This window comes from Furipterus horrens, unplaced genomic scaffold (assembly GCF_987537825.1).
Source record: "Furipterus horrens unplaced genomic scaffold, mFurHor1.1.pri manual_scaffold_2, whole genome shotgun sequence".
NCBI classification, from domain to species: domain Eukaryota; kingdom Metazoa; phylum Chordata; class Mammalia; order Chiroptera; family Furipteridae; genus Furipterus; species Furipterus horrens.
In genome coordinates, this window is record NW_028327172.1 from 132,699,616 (window position 1) to 132,720,249 (window position 20,634).

Below are 20,634 nucleotides of genomic sequence, written 5' to 3' on the forward strand. Positions count from 1 at the left end.
GAAAGGAACCCACAACATTTTGGTGCACAGGACAATGCTCCGACCAACTGAGCAACCCAGCCAAGGATCATTTCAATTTTTTAAAGCCACCCATATATGTTCTGCAAGCTGTAGGTTCCCACAGGCTATAGGCAAAATCCCTATGCTCCTTGCTGTAGCCCATCTGGTCCTTTGTAAAATTCTCTTCCTGGTCTTTAAAAACCATAAGCATAAGAAGGGGTTACAGTATGGGCTTAAACATCATTCTCTTATTTCTGTGCTTGGGAGAAAAGGTATGGAACAAAAGAGAAGTTGCATCCTTGAGTGTTTTGTATCTTCACACTCATTCTGAGAAAGTGCTATCAATAACCCAGGTCCTTATGTTAATGAAAAATAGCAACAGATGTTAGACCTCAGTCCTTGAGTTCTGGCTAAGAAAGAATTCAGAGTCAAGACTCAGATACAAGCAAAGGTTTATTTAGAAAGTCATAGAGGTAGAAGAAGGGAGACATAGAAGAACAGAGCCAGCTGGGCTGTGAGGACTCAGGAAATAAGTTACAATGGCAAAAAAAGAAACCTTCGAGCTTCGGGGAAAGAAAGGCAAAGAAAACATGCCTAGTACGCTGACCAGTGTGGCTCATTTGGTTGGGCACTGCCCACAAAGCGAAAGCTGGCTGGTTCGATTCTCAGGGCACATGGCTGAGTTGCAGGTTCAGTCCTGAGGTGATTGTGAGTCCCCAGTCGGGACAACCGATCAATGTTTCTCTCCCTCTCTTTCTTCTTCCCTTACACTCTCTGTAAAAATAAATAATTAAAATCTTTTTTTTTTTTCCCTTAAGATGCAGATTTACCTGGTGGAAGGAGAGGGAGCAAGGTGTGGGTGAGCTCCAGAGAGTGGGGGAAGGACTGGGTCCTTTGTCTTAGGGGGTTTTATCTGGTTTCCAAAAACAGGGATTCTAGGGTAAGTCTTAGGGTATGATCTAGATAGAATATTAATCAGCTTTCCAGATGTGTCCTCTTGGGGGTGGTCTCCACTGATTGGTCAGTTCCAGGGAAGAGAGTCATTGGTCATCACACCTGGTGCTAAAGTCAGCCATGACACGGCCCGCCTGGCCTTCCTGCTCTTCTGGGCCTGGAGCTGAAACACAACTGAAGCTAGATGTTATCTCTAGTTTGATCAAAACTCTGTCTCTGTTGTCAACAAACCTGAGGCTTTCTTCTCAAGATTATTTGACACAGGCTGATTGTCATTGTTCTGAGGATTTAAAGCTTAAGGGAGTGGTTATGCAAGTGCTTATATGGGGGTCACATGAGGCTACTATCTGGTCCCTTTGTTTCTCCTCCAAGGGGGTCTACCACACAAGTAGTGACATGCAAGGGGAGGAGAAGTCAGGAAAGAGTTCAAACCACATGACTAAGTGATATGAAAGGTCAGGGGTCTAAACTGCATGACCAGTGATATGCTAGGGGAGGAAAGGTCACCCTGGGGGAGAGGTCCCACCTACAATACTTGCCCTCCCAGTTTTGCCCATTGCCTTCAGCCCAGGTGACCTTCAGTACCTGGCCTATTGTTTCAGCTCTGCTCATGTCTGTCTAAATGCCTGTTATATCATTTACAAAGCTTTGTAAACTACACAGCACTGTGAATAAAAAAATGTTTTTCTTTATACGATTGAATTTATTGTCCCAAGATTTGAGGAAAATGTCGAGGTCATCTCTCTGTTCTTCTCTCCCAGAAGAGTGAGCCCTTCCTTCTTGTTTATTGCTTCTAGATCCAGCACTTGTTCCTGTGTCTGCTTCCTGAGAAACAGTGAGATCCTTTAGAGCCAGGATTTGTTTTTATGCTGGTGTTTTGTTTTGTTCTGTTTTGTTTTGGTTTTGTGTCCTTCGTGCCCAGGAGAGAACCTAAAACAGAGTAACTGCTTGAAAAAGGAAGAAAAAGGATGGATGGGTGGAGAAAGGGACACAAAGAATGAGTTGATGTTCCCACTTCCTGTCTCATCTAAACCTCTGTCTCTTAACAGCAGAGTGAGCCTCGGGATTCAAAATAACAGCAAGAAGCAATGAGAGTGTTCTTGTTGATCACACAGAAAGCAGAAAGCTCAGCTAATTGTATTTCTGGCTCAGAGTTCAGCTGCAAATTCTCTCTCACCTCTTAAGTCTGTGGTTCACAAGAACCACACACCTGGAGACCAGCTGCTGGAAAATAAACTTTCACATTATAAATGTATGTGTGTGTAAGAGAGAGACAACTGCCATGAATCTGCATGGATTTAAGACATTCAGCTTTTAGGAGGAACCCAACGTAAGATATATTTTCATTCAAATTGCCAAAGATCTCAAGATTTTCATTCCAACATAACTGGGGCCTAGCTGTTGATGCCATGTGGCACCAACACTGAGGATAGAGAAAAAGCAAAGACTCCAGGGTCTGGAAGTACTTTCCATGCCATTACAGGGATGACAGTAAGTGCTACAGTGCTGCCCAGAGGGTGGGAAGGCGCTCCCAGCCTGATACCCACTCAAGATCCCACAACATGACCATGCTGCTAGGCTTTGTGTTTGGAGCCAGTTTGGGGGGCATTTTCGTGAATAAAAAACTCAATTGCTCAAAAGTAACAAGTGTTGCCCCCTGGAAAGAAGGCAGGAGAGGTAGTTCTAACAAAGCAGCCCAGGGGAGGAAGTAAGACATGCAAAGCATTCTTTCTGTCCCAAACAACTTCCAAGCTCTGTGCAGACTCATCTAGGAGTATAAATGGGTTATGATACGTGGCATTTATGTTGAAAGTGGCAGTAAGGAAAGGAGCAGGAGAGGAGGCCCCACTTTCTTCCCTGGAGACCAGAGGGGACTCAGAGATGACAGGAGAGAAGGGAAGGTGGGGTGACCCACTTCTTCCCTGCACCTCCCTAGCCCTGCCTGCAGAGGGCAGGCAGCGCCCGGGAGCAAGGCTGCATCTTCCAGCTGTGAAATGGTTTCTCAGTTTAGAGGAACTGGTTTCTCTCTCTCCACGGGGTAGGATCTGAAGCTAGGGACTGGGCCCAGAGCCACATTTAGAAGGTTCACAACATCTAGGAAGCGAGTCATGCCAAAGCAGAACAGGCTGAGCAGGGACAGGGAAAAGGGACTGCACCCAGCACTTCCCTCCCCTGAGATGCAGGCGGGTTCTGTGAGCCACACAGCACATTCAGGGCTTTGAAAGTCTAGTATATTTAAGAAAGTAGCTGCAACCTCTAGCCTTGTTCAGAAATGAGGTTGGTCAAAAGAAAAGAAAAGAAAAAGAAAAAAAGGCACCAACACCTGTTGTGGAATACAAAATCTTTTAACCCGAAATATGACATTTGTAGCCAATAGAAAGCTGAAAGGTATTCTTAAACAGAATCCAGTTCATAACTGTCACACAGGTATGTTACTTTTTTTTTAAGACATGTCTGCCCTTTGTCCCTGCTCTGTACATTAAATTTCTATTATAAAACAAAAATAAAAAACAAAACCCATGGAGAATGACACCCATGTTATCTGTTCACCACCCACCAGGAACAAATAGCATTCTTCATATTTGCTTTGTATCTGCTAGGAAATGAAATATCAAAGAGAAATGAAGTCCCTTGTGTTCCTGTTTCCAAGTCACAGGTCCCTTTCTCACGCAGAAGAATAGCATGATGCTGGTATGTAGGTTCCATGACTTCATACATTTACTACACACATAGGTATCCTTAGATACCTATGCTGCTTTGCTCTTCAATTTATATAAATAGATTTGTGTTGTGCATAAATAGGTTGGCAACTTCTTTTTCATCTGCTGGTATAAGTTTCAGATCTATTTGTGTTAAAACACATAACTCTGGCTCATCTTAACTTTTGTAGCACATACGCATTACACAGATATCTTCTACAATCTCTCCCCTACCAATGGGGCCTTTTACTATTACAAAATTGCTGCATTGAACATCTACACATTCTTATGATATGTCTGAGAGTTTCTTTAAAGTATGTTTTTAAAAGTAGAAGTACTGGGCACATGTGCTACACCCTTTTAATGGTTCTAGATATCATCTAATAGCTCTCCAGAATACAAATCAATTTATACCCCATTAGCAAGCTATGAATTCCCATTTGCCCGTACGGTCCATCAACATTAAAAAGCAGTCAGACCTTTTAATATTTATCAAGCTGATGGTATCATTTTGTTGAATTAAATATTTACTAATTTGCATTTCCCTGGTTATGATCAACCATCCTTTCCTGTCAGGAGACATTTGAGGATTCCCCTTTTGTAAGTTTCCTCTTCATAATCTTTGCCTATTTTATTTTCCTATTGGATTGTTAATCTTTTTGTTAATGATTTATAAATGATCTTTATTTATTCTGATTACCAATCATTTATCTATGTTGCAAATGTCTTCTCTAAATCTGTGGGCTGCCCATTGAGTTTTAAAATGTAAACTAAGAGGTCCTCTGAATACATCCCTCCTGAAATAGGGTGCTGTCCTAAGTCAGAAGGGAATCATTTACATAGCTCTAAGATCTACGAACACCAACAAAACCATAGTCTAGCCATAATCATATCACTTTTACATTTGGGGAGCACTTTGTTTTTCAGGGCATCTTTTGATCACCTAGTTTCAGCCTCAAAAAACCAATGAGGCTTGTAGGGTCTCATTTCTCATCTGTAAGATTCAGTAGTTAATCATAGACATCCTTTTAATGATCAAAGTCTGACCTTCTATCCCTCTTCTGCAGCTGGGGAGACCCAGGCGCAGGGGAGTGGAAAAACTTGTCCAGAGTCACACCCCTACGTAAGGATATAGGCAAGTTATTTATCTATTACAGCTCACTAAGGCTGGGTGTGGGGTGGGTACAGACTGTCAGGAGGCCTAAAATCTTAAGTCACCTGATAACTCAGACAGTGTCTCTCCACTGCAGCAGGAGACAAGGAGAGAGACAGGAAGATGGGAATCAGACAGGCACAGCTCTAGCACCTCCTGACCTTCCAAAGTAGGGGGAAGATGGCAGCGGCCCCTGTGGACTCACACGGGATGAAGCTCATCCAGTGTTTCTGTTGCCAACAAGGAAAGAGCCCTGTGAACACAAGGATGGCCTCTATTCAACACCTTTTATTGAGCAGCGAGTGTGGGGCCAGAACTCTGTGTACCCACTTAGGGAAATGCTACCAGCTCATTGCTAGAGGCAAGTCTGTTACAAAGATGAAAGGACAGAACCCAACACTTTTTTTTTTCATTGTTATTAATACATACAGAAACACTGATTTACCCAGAACTTGTATTTAAGACTAACCAAAGGGAGTGGCTCTTACTCTCAGCATAGAATGAGGAAACCATGGCTGGAACAATGAGATAGAAAAACACTGCAACCAGCAGGAAACTTTCCACCAGATCTGGGGCCCCAAGTAACTGCAGAGATGCTCTGCTCATGTAGCACACTTGGCATTACCTTGGCCAATTCAGGCTCATTCTATTCCACACTGTCTGGAAGAATGTAGCGACATCCACATTTCTGGGATATTCACAAGGGGTGCTTTCTCTGTTTCCCCAAAAACCAATATGCCTGAACTAATTATGCAAGGTCCCCCAGTTTAACTCCCTGGTTTTTGGTGGTTTTTTTTTTTTTTTTTTTTTTTACTATTACAACACAGAATCTTAGACAGACAAATGCAGCCTGAATATTCTTAATACTTCACCACATGGCTTATAATGTAGAATTACTTGTTTCTATTACTATAGGAACAGATTGCAAAATTCTTTCTTTCCCTGTCTATGATGCTGATTCTGATTCCTATCCAGTTCAAAACACCAAGACAATGCATTAAGCATAATAAATGTTCCACAAGTATCTGCAGAATGCATGAATCAATGGTTGGTAATACCCATTGGGTGCTGGCAACATCTTCTTACCAATTTCAGAGCTTCAAGAAGTTAGCAAAATTTAGGGTAGGAAGAAATTTATATGGCGACCATAAAAGGCTGAAAAATAATCTCCAAAGCATTTCCTAACAATCCTTCATGTTGGAAATGACTGCTCATGGAAATTTGTGTTAACACAACTTTACATTAACTTTTGCTTTAATTCATTAACTAAATCTAAGTTATAGCCTATATATCTTCTAAAAGATTTGTTTTTTTTTTTTACCCCTGACATAAACTTTTTAAGTTGAGACCTAAAACTGAAGCAAAACTTCCTATGAAACACTGTGCTTATGGGGAGTGAAGACCCTGAGTCTTCTTCCAGAAGACCCATACAAAGCCCCTGAATTATGGGTACACCTGCACACAGGTGGACCTTGGAAAGTGCCCACCCTCAGCCCCAGAAAAAAAGCGTCCAAATGGCAGGATATCACCAATGCAGCCATCCCAGGCCATGTAGTGAGGACCTCACCTCCCACGGCCCACCCTCTGTGGCACAGGGCTGCTTAGTGCTGAATGAGTCAGAGATGGCATCATGCTCCTGGAGCTCCCAGGCATGTGGAAATCAACAGCAGTACCTGGACCCCAGCCCTGCCTGGCCTTCCCCTGTACTCCCAGAAGACTCTTTCCTGAGAGTCCTTCTGAGAAAGGTCAATGCAAAGAGGACAAATGGATGGCTGAAAACTCCAGAGTTGGAGCAAGGTTCCAGGAGAGCCAGCACAGGGCCATGACCCCAGCAGAAGCTGAGGCAGCGCCTTCCCAGTGCCTTGGAAATATTCTCCAGGAGTCTGCGGAGAAGATGAAACAGGATGGCCAACAGACATCTATACTAGCTGAGGCTTCAGACAAGCAGCACAGGGCTCAGCAAGGCCAGCTCCTGCCCCCTGTGCCTGCAGCTCAGTTGTAGGAAAGGTAAGCAATGAGCCGGGAAGGGATGTCCAGCTTGGCGATCTTCTCCAGCCCTCTGACACCGGTGGCCCTCCTAAAGCTCACCCTGCAGAGCTGTAACAGGGTTAGAGGTGTCTCTAGAGAAGGGGAACAGAAAGCACACGAAGTTAGCTTATCGTAGTTGAACAGAGATTAACATCCTTCGACTTAAAAAATATCAAGAACTGGAAACACATTCCTTTTCTTGGAAATAGGACATGCCCTCCAACTGGTCCCTGGAAGGCTACCAGGAAGGACAGCCAGGGCCCATGGAAGCAAGATTAGGGAATGGAATTCCAGTCATGTCCAGAGGGATTTCATTTTGTGGGTGTTTTGTGGGTTTATGTTTTATGTGTGTATGCACATGTGTGATTTTTGCCCCATAATGTTATAACCTGGCACAAGGATTTGTCAGCAAAGCACTAATCTACAGCTAGTAGCCTTGTTTGTCAAACTTCTAGACAAATGAGGGACAGGGTGAGAATTAGTCCTGGGTTGGTGCTGGCTGCTCTCTGCTCGCTGCTGCTGTTCCAGGCTGCAGGCTCTGCTCTGGCTACTGAGTGCCGCAGGGCACAAGGAGACCCCAACAAAATTGACACACATGGCAGCTACAGCAGAGTATGCAACACATGTCCTAATGCAGAGAGAGGGTCAGGACCTCAGGACTAAAGACAAGCCCGGGAGCTGTGGCTCAGGAATGCAAGCAAAGAGGGCTAAAGAAGGAAGATGCCTGGAGGTTCCTGGCAGCTGAGGCACAGGGGCATTTGCAAGGCAGAGGTTGGCCGCAAGGACCTGTCTTTTAGAATGATTTATGTTCGACAAAAATATAAAAACCAAAGAGAGTTTTCTCAATTTATCAAAAATTTTTAAATAAGAAGTTCTTTGAAAGAAAAAAATAAAAAGGATTACTGGTGAAATTGATTTTCCCATGTGACTTTTCCCCCACAATTATTTGCAAGAGAAACATTATTTGTCAGGAAATGTTAGCCAGCAGATATGCATAGAGTTTGCCTCTGAATTCATAATGAGTTTTGGTGGAGTAGGGCTGGCAAAAATTTGAATAGTTTTTTTTCAACTGGTAGGTGTTTGAAAGCCTCTTGTGACTCTAATTCTATGTAAACTCATTAAAAACTTGTACCCAAAGAAGACATCTTGTCCTTAGCCAGGTCATCTGTTTCCTGAAGAGTGAGGGCTGGATCTATATTCTCAGCCTTGTATGGACTGAGTCTGAGATTATTTATTTGCTCATAAATGATCTGATATATTGTCAGAAGAGAACTTCTTGCATAAGGGTCTCCAGTGCAATTCTATAATGCATTGCATCATTCAGACAACAAAGAGAGCCTGGTCTCACTTTCATAGTGCTCAAAGCACTTGGCAGGTGCACTGCTACTCCATGTGTAGTCGGAGGGCTTCTTCCCCCGGTTGTCCCGTGCATAGATGTTGCCTCCAAACTCAATCAGCATCTCAATGAGGTCCACGTTCTTCACCTTGGCTGCATGATGAAGGGCTGTCTCATGAAGCTTTGCTGCATTCACATTGGCCCCTGTAGGTAAAGTGGAAACAAGTATCACCAAGGAGAGAACTTGGAGTTGAGAAAAAGCTTTGACTTTTTCATCCAGCACAGGATACAAAAGCCATCCCCATCCAGGAAACAACATCAAGGCAGACTCTGCTGCAGCCTTTTCAAAATCTTTTTCAAAATCCAAAAGCACTAATTACTTTTTTTCTTAAGACAAGAAAGCTAAAGAAAGGTAGAAATAATAAAGAAATGTAACTGGAAATAAAAAAGCAAAATAAAACAAAAATTTCCCTGTGAGTTATGAGACAGGTCTAATGTCCTATACAGTTTGTCCCCAAGGGTCCTGAGACTGGGAGCTCAGGTTGAGCTACTCAAGCTCTCCTGCCAGACCTTGCACACACAAATGCACACACAGTCATGCACATGCACATATACATATATGTATGTGCATGCACACACACTGCAGGCATAGGACAGAGGCTCTCACACTGTGTGTTGCATGAATAAATGACTATTCCTTAAATATGAATATTCCTTTACAAAAGAGATGCTCAAATCCTTAAATATGGATACTCCTTTACAAAAGGGAAACTCAAAGAGAAAATAGGTGAGGTTCCTCAAACACCTTGGGGTTCAAATAAGAGATGAGATCTCATAACTTTGAGTTTAGCTCTGCCATCTACCTCTTACCCACGATAACAATGGCCATTCAAAAACATGCAGGCAAGTAGTAGCTAAACATAGCAGTTTTAGATGCACAAAAATACGCAGATGTGATAAAAACGTGATTTGTGTAAAATCTCATACTTAGGGAACAGCCATCACAACTCTATACAATAAAATCTTCTGGAGCCTTAGAATTGTTTTTGAAAATGCCAAGTTTTTGCATCAAACAAATAAAATAAAATACCGAGAAATAAATTTAAGCAAGGCTGTGAAAGATTTATACTCAGAAAGTTATAAGACACTGAAGAAAGAAATTGAAGAAGATACAAATAAGTGGAAGCATATACGATAGGAAGAATTAACATCATTAAAATGTCCATATTACCCAAAGCAATCTATAGATTGAATGCAATACCTATCAAGACACCAGTGGCATACTTCATAGAACTAGAACAAATATTCCAAAAATGTATATGGAACCACAAAAGAACCCAAATAGCCACAGTGATCTTGAGAAAGAAGAACAAAGTAAGAGGAATCATGCTATTAGGTCAGGAAAAAAAATCCCTCAGTTAGAAAGAAGGCTAAATTACCTAATTATTTAATTTGGCAGGTGTGTATTACAAGCAAGATATTTAAAAGCAATAGATTAAATAAACATTAAAAAAAAAAAATTTCCCTGAAATCTGACCACTGCACCATGTCAGGGATATTGTTCCAATACTTGCTATGTGAATAAATAATTGTAGTGTTGCAATCATAATGCAGATATGAACTTGAATGCTAAGCACAAATTTGTAATGAAAAATAAATTGTACACGATGAACTACCACCTCACACCTGTCAGAATGGCCTTCATTAACAAATCAACAAACAAGAAATGCTGGCAAAGATGCAGAGAAAAGGGAACCCGGGTGCACTGCTGGTGGGAATGCAGACTGGGGCAGCCACTGTGGGAGGCAGTAATGGAATTTCTTCAAAAAACTAAAAACAGAACTGCCTTTTGATCCAGCAATTCCACTGCTGGGACTATATCCTAAGCATCCTGAAACACCAATTCAAAAGAACCTATGCACCCCTATGTTCATGGCAGTGTTATTGACAACAGCCTAAGCGCTCATCATTAAATGAGTGGATCAAAAAATCTGTGGTACATTTACACAATGGAATACTATGCAGCAGAAGGAAATAATTAACTCCTACCCTTTGTGACAGCTTGAATGGAAGTGGAGAATATTATACTAAGTAAGATAAGCCAGGCAGCAAAAGACAAAGACCATATGATCTCATCCATAAGAAGAACCTAATGAACAAAACAAACAAATGAGCAAAATATAACCAGGGGCATAGAAACAAGGAACAGACTGACAGTGACCAGAGGGAAGTGGGGAGGAGGAGAAGTGGGTAAAGAAGGGGAAGGGTCTAGTCAGGGAACTTGTATTAATGACCCATGGACACGGACAACAGGATGGGGATTGACTGTGGGAGCAGGGGGTAGGGGAGGGAGGAGGGGAAGTGGAGAGCAATGGGGGAAAAATTGGGACAACTGTAATAGAACAAGCATAAAAAAAGAAAGAAAAGAAAAAGAAATTGTAAAGTCTACCAAATCTAAAGTTCAGGTAGCTTTCTCTTGGGTCATTAATTCTCGCAATATTCTTGCCAATAGGGAATAAAAATGATTGTCTATTTTAGTGACCGAGAAAGGGACATGGGGGGAGTAAAGCTACTCTCATGGTCAAGGAGAAAACTATGGCTGAAAATAGCTCTAAAAGTCATACCTCCCCTTCCATCCCATTCCATGTGGTATCTAGATTGACAAGGCCTTGGCAGGGCGACTCCAACTGATGGCCATCCCATGGTACAAAACAGGATCTCTTAAAAATGTGTTGTTGGCATCCTCTGATGGGGTATAAAGAAGACTGGTGACTAAGAGGTAAGCTGACATACTCTGCAGCAGTTGAAAACAGCAGGCCAGAGGTACACAGGGCAACATGGGTGGGTCTTAAAAACTGACAGGGCTGAGTGAAAAAACAGGAAATATAACACAATACCATTTATCTCAATTAAAAATACATGCTTCAACTAACAATGTGTATCTTTCAAAATACATACAGATAGAGCGTATATAGATACACATTGGAATGGTGGGCTGGGGGACCAGAGGAAAGAAGCAAGGGAGGAGTTGGGGTAAGAGTGGCTTTGGGAGGACTAATGATCATCATGTACCTTGAACTGAATGGGGAGAAAGAGAAAGAAGGAGAGACAGCAAAATAGCTGTCATGCTTCATGCTTCAGAGAAAACAGGTCAAAGTCTGATCACTATCAAAATCCTGATTTCAAAGCAAAACAGGACTGCAGTGGACTGAGTCAAACCTTAGCCAGCAGAGATGAAAGGCTATCATCAGCTTAGCATGCCAAGAACTTGGCACAATTCCCGGGCAGAACAGGTACACATAGCTCGGCACTAAGCTCAGCACTACGCTGGTTGAAACAGTAGCTGAGAAATGTGTAACAAGCACTGTGCTGGGAAGGTGGAAGCAAACACTGCTCAATTTGCTCCTCTGAGTGCCTCCTACAGAGTTAAATATTTACTGCTGGTGATCAGACTAAAAATTACCCCACTGTGATAACTAGACTTTGCCCTTCCCCAGCCTTCCTCCTCTGCAACAGCCTCCTATCCATCCCTGGGAGCACACATGGCCCCACAGCTCGGCTCCTCAAGCAGGGCCGGGCCCTACCTGAAATCGAGTGCAAAAGCACCTGCATGCTTATTTTTCTAGAGACATGGTCAGTGGCCTGCATTTGGTTTTCCAAGGGGTCTGTGACCAGCCCCCCACAAAGTTAAAAATAGCTATTTTAAAAAGAATCCATGCACTGTCCTCTTCGCTCTACTTTTCTGTATGTTTGAGATTTCCCACAGTTAAATAATAGTTTCCTTAAATAAGAAAAAGACTGCTTGCGATCTAAGAAGACTGTAACAGCAACAGATCACCTGAGAAGAGAAGAGCAAGGACTGAGTCTGGAGTCAACCACAGCACAGTAATTAGACACTTGCACATGGGGAGCTGTCCCAGGAGAATTCTGGTGTTCCCTCATGCAAGTTCTCAGGTGTATGGAAACTCCCTTTAAAATTTACCAGGTCCCCTGCTTCAGGCTGTAATAGACATTATGGATCCCTTCCCACTCCTTTCCAACCCCACCCCACTGAACTGCCACTCTGAGGTGTGGAGTGCAGTCCTGGGGTGGGAGAGAGCAGGACGGCCTAGCCTGCTCCCGGTGTGGGCCCACCTAGACCCAAGCCAACTGGAATCTGCAAGTCAGGCCAAAGGGACTGGATAAGGTTTTGACACAGGACCTGATTCAGGCTGATGGGACGGACATAAGGGGAGGTGTAAGGGAGACATTTGGAAGTTTTCACTCTTCTGAGAAAGCTATCAGAAGCCTCACAGAGTGAAGCTTTTGGATTTCAGCCCAGCTCTGTTGTATCCATCCTACCCCTTGGGGACACCAGGCATATGATCGAGTGAATACTGAGGAAAGGAGAAATGCAAAATTCAAAGAAAATGGGTGACACTGTTAGATCCCAAGGTCAAACTGGCCCTGAAACTAGCTCTAGTTCTGATCCTTTCGGTTATCTGTACCAAGAAACAAAGCCCCTCACCCAGGTGGAGTTGGTCTCCACTAGTTATGAAGGAGAAATCTCTTCTGTAAAGTCCTAACTAATGCAAAGAGGATGTTGGGGTTAAAACCTTTAATTTGGCCCTGGCCAGTGCGGCTCAGTCGGTTGGAGCATCGTCCCATAAACCAGAAGTTCACAGGTTCAATTCCTGGTCAGGGCACATGTTTCAATTGCATGTTTTGTACCCGGCAGGACTGCAGGAGAGGCAATCAATCAATGCTTCTCTCTGGAGTGGATGCTTCTCTCCCTCCCTCTCTCCTTCCCTTCCCCTCTCTCTAAAATCAGTAAGCATGTCCTCAAGTGAGGATTGAAAACAAAAATCTCTAATTTGGTCCCTTCCCCAGCAGCCATAACAAAATGAACTAAAAACATTAAATGAAGGTGTACTGAGCACGCATATACCAGGCACTCTGCAGAGGGTTGGTGCGCTATCGCACCTTTATTTTAAAAGCTCAACAGTAATGACAGGTAGATGCCCAGACTGAGAGAAATGGGATCCAACCATGTGATGAGTGACTTGTCTGGAAAACTTATGACTATTTCTAATCTAAATATTTTGTCATTGTATAAAAAGTAAAAACTACCCCCATGACCAACCTTACTCAAAATTAATCTTTTTCACTGAAATGACTTAAAAGTGACACTTTAAAGTAAGACTCACTAATAGAAAACTATGTATAATTTAAGCACAAATGACCATCATCTGAAGAGAATTCATAATCTTTCTATTCCCGAACAGTTGTTTTTCATCCTAAACTGCACCCACAATAGATGAGTTAAAATTTTCTCTCAATAAAATATTTAAGTTGGATTCATAATAAAAACTCCTTGCCAATACCTACTTTGGCTTCATTGTAAAACTCCCATGGCAGACAAGTTCTGAATTTAACCTTCAGTTAGTTGGGTTGTTCCTTATTTTGTTTGTTTGTTTGTTTGCTTTCATCTTGGGAACCTCTCCATTCTATTCTGAGCACTTTTTATGAACATTTATTTCACTTACAGTTGGCATACAATATTATATTAGTTTCAGGTGTACAACATAGTAATTAGATATTTATATAACTTACAAAGTGATCACCCCAATAAGTCTAGTACCCACCTGACACTGTACATAGTTATTACAATATTGACTGTATTTCCGATGCTGTACTTTACATCCCTGCGACTATTTTTCACAACTGGCAATTTGAACATTTTAATCCCTTTCACCTTTTTCACCCATCTCCGCATCTCTGCCCCCACCAGGCAACCATCAATTTAGTCTCGGTATCTATGAATTTGTTTCTGTTTTGTTTGTTCATTCATGTTGTTTTTTTAGATTCTACACATAAGTGAAATTATATATTTGTCTTTCTCGCAGTGTCTTGTGCGGGCCTCTTGAGGCTCATCTTGTTTGGGACTCTCTAGGCTTCCTGGACTTATATGTCCATTTCCCTCAAAAGGTTAGGGAAGTTTTCAGTCATTATTTCTTCAAATAGGTTTTCAATCTCTCGCTCTTTTTCTTTTCCTTCTGATACCCCTATGATGCCAATATTGGTATGCTGACGTTGTCCCAGAGGCCCTTAAGACTATTCTCAATCTTTTTAAATTCTTTTTTCTTTCTGCTGTTCAGAATGGGTGTTTTCCATTACCTTGTTTTCCAGATCACTGATTTGATATTCTGCTTCATCTAACCTGCTATTGATTTCCTCTAATGTAGCCTTCATTTCAGTTATTGTAGTCTTCATTTCTGAAGGGTTCTTTTTTATGGTTTCTCTTGTTGAAGAATAAGGAGAAACAAGCTGCTGATTGTTTGAGGTTTGTGTACATTTGAGAGATTTTAGGAAAGTTGTCAGCACAAGCTGAGTCAGGCCACTTGTCTGGAAAATCCCCTGGAAGTGGCTTGGGCAGGGCACATAAGTTGGGTGGGGTAGGGTCTTAGCAATTCACCAAGGTGGGGCTAATGGTGGTAGCTAGGCTAATGGAGAGCTCAGATTTGGCATCTGCCAGCTGGGTAGGAAAAGGGCTCAACAAAGAAACAATGGCACCTGCCAATACTTCTGTCCCCAAAGAGAGCTGCCCTGACCCCTTCCCCTACATCCCTCGCCTTGAATCTAGTTAAATCAGTTCCTCCCCATATGCCCTTGTCACTCTCTGATCTGCTACTCTCACACTGAAGCCCAAAGCAAGTGCATGTATGAGTGAGTATATGAGCAAATGAGTATGTGCTTGTGCCCCTCAAAAGGAACACTTTGGTCTCCCACAGCCCTCCACCCTCACTCAAACAGAGCCCCTGGTGGTTTTCATGACTAGATGTCATGGGGACCCCTCATCCCTGAACTGGTGGCCCAGGCTGGGGAGCCTGATATGGCACTGAGACCCCTCACTCCTCAGGGGGCACCTCGAAAGCCAAGATAACCCTCCTGATTCTTAATCACTACACTATTAATGTGAGACCTGACATTTCCACATCTCTGCCCCTCCTATTAGTCTTGATATGGCTTCCTCTGTATGTCCTTAGTTATAGGACTTCTGTTCAGCTAGTCTTCAGATAGTTCTCAGTGATGGTGATTCTATAATTTAGTTGTGATTTTGAGGTGGTTTTGGGAAGAGGTGAGCAAAGCATTTACCTACTCCATCATCTTTACCAGAAGTACCCTGAGTATTTTGGGATCACCTGACAATGACCTGGATTCCAAATACTGTCACCCCCATTCTCCACTGGGTACCCATCTCTTTCTGGTTTAGACAGCAACCTTATTAGGCAGGTTTTGTTGGTGGTTTCCTAAAAATAATTATTAGCATTTGTTGAGTACTACTATGCTCCAGATACTGCAGAAATGATATCACAAATCCTCCAAGAAACCTGCAAAGTAAGTTTTATTCTTCCAGTTTTATAGATATAGAACTGAGGCCCAAGGTCTCAGCTGGCCAATGAGAGTGCTAGCTTCAAACCTGAGCTGACTCCGCCACCTAGCTCTCTGCTGGCACACAGGGTACGTAAACACAACACACCGGCATGGAGCGCCTCAGACACCAACATGCCTGCACTGAGCAGTGCAGGTATAAACACAACGCACCTGCATTGAGCAGCACTTTGACACAGTCCAGATGCTCCCGGGCACAAGCAACGTGCAGAGGAGTCCCAAAATGGCAATCATGTGCTTCCAAATTGGCTCCAACATCAATTAGAAGCCTCACACATTCGGAACTTCCTTAAGAGAAACAGAAAAGAATGAAAATAGTCATTGACTATAAACCAGCAATTTTCAACTTTTTTTATCTCATGGCACAAAAAAACTAATTACTAAAATTCTGTGGCACACCAAAAAATATTTTTTTGCCAGTCTGATAAAAATAGGTATAATTTTGATTGATTTACAAAAAGTAATATTACCTATCATTTTTAAAAAGGATTTTTATTTATTTATTTGGAGGGGGGGGGAGAAATGGAGCAAAACATCAAGCAGTTGCCTCTTGTACATGCCCCAACAAGGCACCGGGACTGCAACCTTACCTGGAATCAAACCAGCAACCTTTCACTGTGTGGGATGATGCTCAACCAACTGAGCCATGCAGGTCAGGGCAATTACCTACCCTTTTTTCTCCAAAGTGACTTTTTAAAAAATCAGGTGCCTATACTTGTATATAAGGATATCTGGTACCAAGAATTAACTAATCAGATGCAACCTTATTATGCAACATGACCAATAAGATACAATTCTATCATATGACCTACGTATTTATGGTTCAAGACAGGGCATTCACACTGAATGGCTATTGTTATGTTGGCATCTAAGGAAAAAGAGGTCAGTACCCCTGACTAAATAGTCAGGTATTGCATGTTTTAAAAATTCTTGCAGCATACCAATTGAAAATTACTGATACATATTTGAAATAGCAATCATGACAGAACTGATGGAACAAGAAAGCCCCTTGTTTGGTTGTAGGGGCAGAGAAGAGAACCAGGACTACATCTCAAGCTAAGAGCAGTTCATAACCCCATGTAGCTCTAGGGAGCCAGTGGATGGTTGTCCTTTCTTCTGAGGGCAAAACAGTTCTGCAAGCCTGCCTGGCAGCAGCAAGAATGGAGCACACAGCCAGCCCTGTTTCTGGGAGAACAAAACATTGGGGACTATCCCTTCAGAACAGCCAGAAAAGTCTCTCTTCACTGCTCCTCAGCTCCTCAGTGGGAGAGAAGGTGCTCCCCCTTGGGGGCTGCCTCCCAAAGCTGTGTTGGGTGCACTGAGCCTGGGGTTGATGACATAAAGCTGCTGGCATCCCCCAGTCCAAGCCTCCTGGGTGGACTACTTAAACTTTCTTACCACGGGGTTCCTAGCCTACAGATACCTTTCCTGCCTCTTCCCCTGGCTCATCTATGGGTATCTTGTTTGGATGTCCTAACCACTACCAGGCCCTCACCCCCTCCTCCCTGGGGGCACATTCTTCTGGCCAATCCATCAGTCGTTGGCCTCACTCCCTGCTCAACCCTGAGTAGGTTTTGATCCCATGCTCTCCTCTCCCTCATATCAAGCCCATTAATTCTTCTCTCAGTTTTCTAAATGAATCCATCCCACTTGAACTCTAAGAGCTTTGCACTTGGATCATTGTGATGGTCCTCAACTCATCTCACCACTTCCAAGATACTCCCCCACAACCACTGTTTCAATCTATTGAAGGGTAGCAGAATATGCGACCCCAAAATATGCCACTTTAGCATAAGGTTTATTTTGAGCTGAAGACCATTCAGAAGAAACAGATATAAGAAAAGCTCTCTGCCCTCCCCTAAACTGCCAAAAAGAAGGACATATATTTGTAAAGGTGTCCCCCAGTCCTCTCTATCAGGAAAGGCAGAAGTTAATTACCGGAGACAACTCTGGGTGGCACTGCTAAAACTAGCCCCATCTACCATTAGTTCCCCCATATATTTGTCTCCCTACAACTTGCCATCCTAAAAGCTCATAGTCCTTTTCCTTTGTCTTGTCATTTCTCTAAAAATGTATTGTTCTATATAACCTCAAGTTCTAACCACCCCTTTGCGTGGCACCTTGCCAACCTCTCCCATGTGGATGCATGATGCACTACTTATATTAACAAAATTCTGTTTTCCTTGTTAATTGGTCCCTTGCCACTTAGGTGGTAGGGCCCACCCAATGAACCCTAGATAGGTAAAGGAAAAATTTACCCTCCTCTACACTGTACATGGATGCCCACTAAACTGACCTTTCAAAAATGCTGTTTTTTTGTTCATTCAATATCTGCTCAGAAACCTTCAGGAGCCACCTGTCGCAATCCCCAGTGCCTGCAAGTGGTGAAAGATGACCTAACTGTGGGAATCGGAGGATGAGGCCGCAGGGAACAGTGGCCCTGCATGAAGGCATGGAAGAGGGCACACCACACACCCCAGTGAAGTGTAACAAAGACAAATACTGTACCAGTCAAAATACAGGCCACAAGTTTGCAACCTTTGCTCAAGAGTAGAATCCAAAATCTTCAGTCTGTCATTTAAAATTTTTCCACCAGCTGGTTCCACCCTAAATTCCAGTCTTATCTGCTATTTCTTGTCTGTTGGGAGCTTCTGATCCGGTGAGACTCTGTCATCTTTCTCATACACGGCCTTCCTCTTATCCTCCCACAACCTGAAGCCCATCCATTCTGGGGGGGCAGCTGAAATCCCACCTGCTCCTTGAGCCTGTAGGACCAGTTCCCCCACCTCTGAGAAGCACCTGTCCTTGGGAAGGTATCTGGGTCTCATCTCTCAACTAGATCAGGTGTTCACAAGGCAAGATGACAGCAAAAACTGAGAGAAAGACTGCAGAGTGGACTGATCTCCAGCATTAGTGTCTGAAAGGCACTGAGCATCTGCTAAGAAGTAGGATCCTGTCGTGGAGACAACAGCCCCCTAGTTCTGGGTAAGGACTGTATCTCCAGGAGGAAAGCTGAGCATTTCCATGAACTACCAAGAGCCAGATACAAACCAGGAGTGCTTTGGGCCAGGCAATGGCTTCCACGTCCTTGACCAGATGGCTCCCTTCTACCTGACTCACCGCTCATGCAGGCCTCGTGCAGTGGGGAGGCTGTGTACAGGGGAGGGTTGACCTTGGCCCCATAGGAGAGCAAGAGCTTCACACATTCGATGCTGCCCGAGGCACAGGCATCGCAGAGAGGGGTACTGCCGTCAATGTTCCGGGCATCCACCTTGTGGGAAGAAAGAAACTGGTGTTACAGGGCCAAGGGGAAAATGTGTTTTCTCATCTTCATGCGCATTCATCTGAATAAAACACTTCTGAGTTTTTCTAAGAAATTCTTAGGTTTTCTAGTACATGCTAGGGTGCCATGGTGGGCAGAGGAGTTTATGGATCAAAGGAACTTGGGTTGGGATCACTGTCTAGCCTCCTAAACACAGGCGTCATTCTGTCTGAGGCTCTTTTCTTTCTTGGGCAGGATCAACTTATTAGCCTCACTCTCACCACCACCCTAACACCTAATGTGCACAGAGCAGGAAGGGGAGCTCCAGGTTCCAGCTGAGGCAGGCAGGGCAGAAAACAGGGCTTTGACTCCAGCCTCAGCTAAGACTGCCTGAAACTGCTTACCATGCCTCCTCTAGTTGGAAACTCATAGGAAAGGAAAAAGGCAGTCCCCCAGCTGGCAGATTTTGCCTACAATGTGCCCAAATGCAGCTGCTATTTGGGTACTTGCTGAAGCTTGCTGCACTTCCTTGTGAACTGTCTTCATGGGCAAGCTTTGGGAAAGAGTAAGCAGTGCACCCCCCTCACTCTGCCCTCACCCTGAACTCTGACATCATCCAGCCTTGGTGTGTCTGGGCCAACTTGCCTAGCCCACTGTGAAACAGCTAGCCCACTGTGAAACAGCTAGCCCACTGTGAAACAGCTAGCAATTCCACCAGCCAGAAAGCCCTGGCGGCTGAAATCAGTGTCTCATAAGTACTTACACCAGGAAAAGCAGCAAATCGGTTCAGAATCTTTTTTTTTTTTTTTTGCTACTTTTTTACCTTTTTTCCGGAGAGCAGTTTGCCAGCACCCCACTTAGTCATCCTGCTGAGCCCAAACAGCAGCTCTGAACCAAGGCCCGCCAGCCCTCCAGAAACTGGGTCTGTGATGTCCATAGCCTGCCAGGACCCCTGCCTTGTGCAGAGCACGGCACTCCCGCCACCACTTTGCTAAAACTGCCTTCTCCTTAGCCAGCCAGGACTCCCTAACAGCCAACTCCATGACCACACTCACTGGTCCTAGTGTGGGGTTGACATAGACTTCCATGCCTCTTCCTGGGGTCCCACCACACCCCATTCTGATTTCCTCCGTCCTTTCCTGTTCAGTCATCTGCAGTGGTTTCTTTACCTCCAGTTCGTTTGCAAATCACAGAATGCAAATCCCAAAATCCTTATTACCCTCTGTAGGGAACCATGAAAGCTGAAGTTACAAAAGGAAGGCCAATTCGCTTGGTTGGAATCAGCTTGATTGTCTACATTTGCTGATGGGTCAGCTATTTTTGCGAGGTCTTGCCTGACTGAATACCTTTGCAACATGTAGCCTTTTGATAAGGAAAGCTGGAGCCCTGGGGGCTGGAAACAAAGCAGGAGCAGGGAACATCCTGACTATTAGATTAGAGCAGGAGCTACTTGCAAGATATCTGAGAACACTCCGCCTACAGCTTTCTCAGGATTTTCTCATCAATTTTGTTTGTTAGAAGTTTCACTTGTTAGTTTTATCTCCTGACTGCTGATGTAATGAAACATTATAAATAAACTTGGTGGACTCAGACCAGTGTCATTGTCCTTCCATCTGAGGGCAATGGACCACCTGACCCCGCTTTGCATTAATCTTGTGTCTTGTGTCTTGCATCTGTGTTTTTCTTTTAAACTCCAGGTCACACCCCTTCTCTGGTACCTTAGGTTTTGACATGGAGCTGCACGGGTCGCGGCAATCCTCCCTCTACAAGT

The 20,634-nt window shown here is 43.6% G+C and overlaps 1 protein-coding gene across 1 annotated transcript in view; it reads right to left on the bottom strand.

Moving 5' to 3' along the window:
• Nucleotides 1-5,595: 5,595 nt before the first annotated feature.
• Nucleotides 5,596-20,634, bottom strand: part of ASB13 (ankyrin repeat and SOCS box containing 13) — a 34,356-nt gene continuing 19,317 nt past the window's right edge. The window contains exons 3-6 of the mRNA XM_090266459.1: nucleotides 18,722-18,872; nucleotides 15,755-15,889; nucleotides 8,183-8,374; nucleotides 5,596-6,926 (exon numbers count right to left, since the gene is read on the bottom strand). Coding sequence (XP_090122585.1) covers nucleotides 6,799-6,926; nucleotides 8,183-8,374; nucleotides 15,755-15,889; nucleotides 18,722-18,872 — 606 coding nt within the window. The 3' untranslated portion in view covers nucleotides 5,596-6,798. The remainder of the gene's footprint in view (nucleotides 6,927-8,182; nucleotides 8,375-15,754; nucleotides 15,890-18,721; nucleotides 18,873-20,634) is intronic.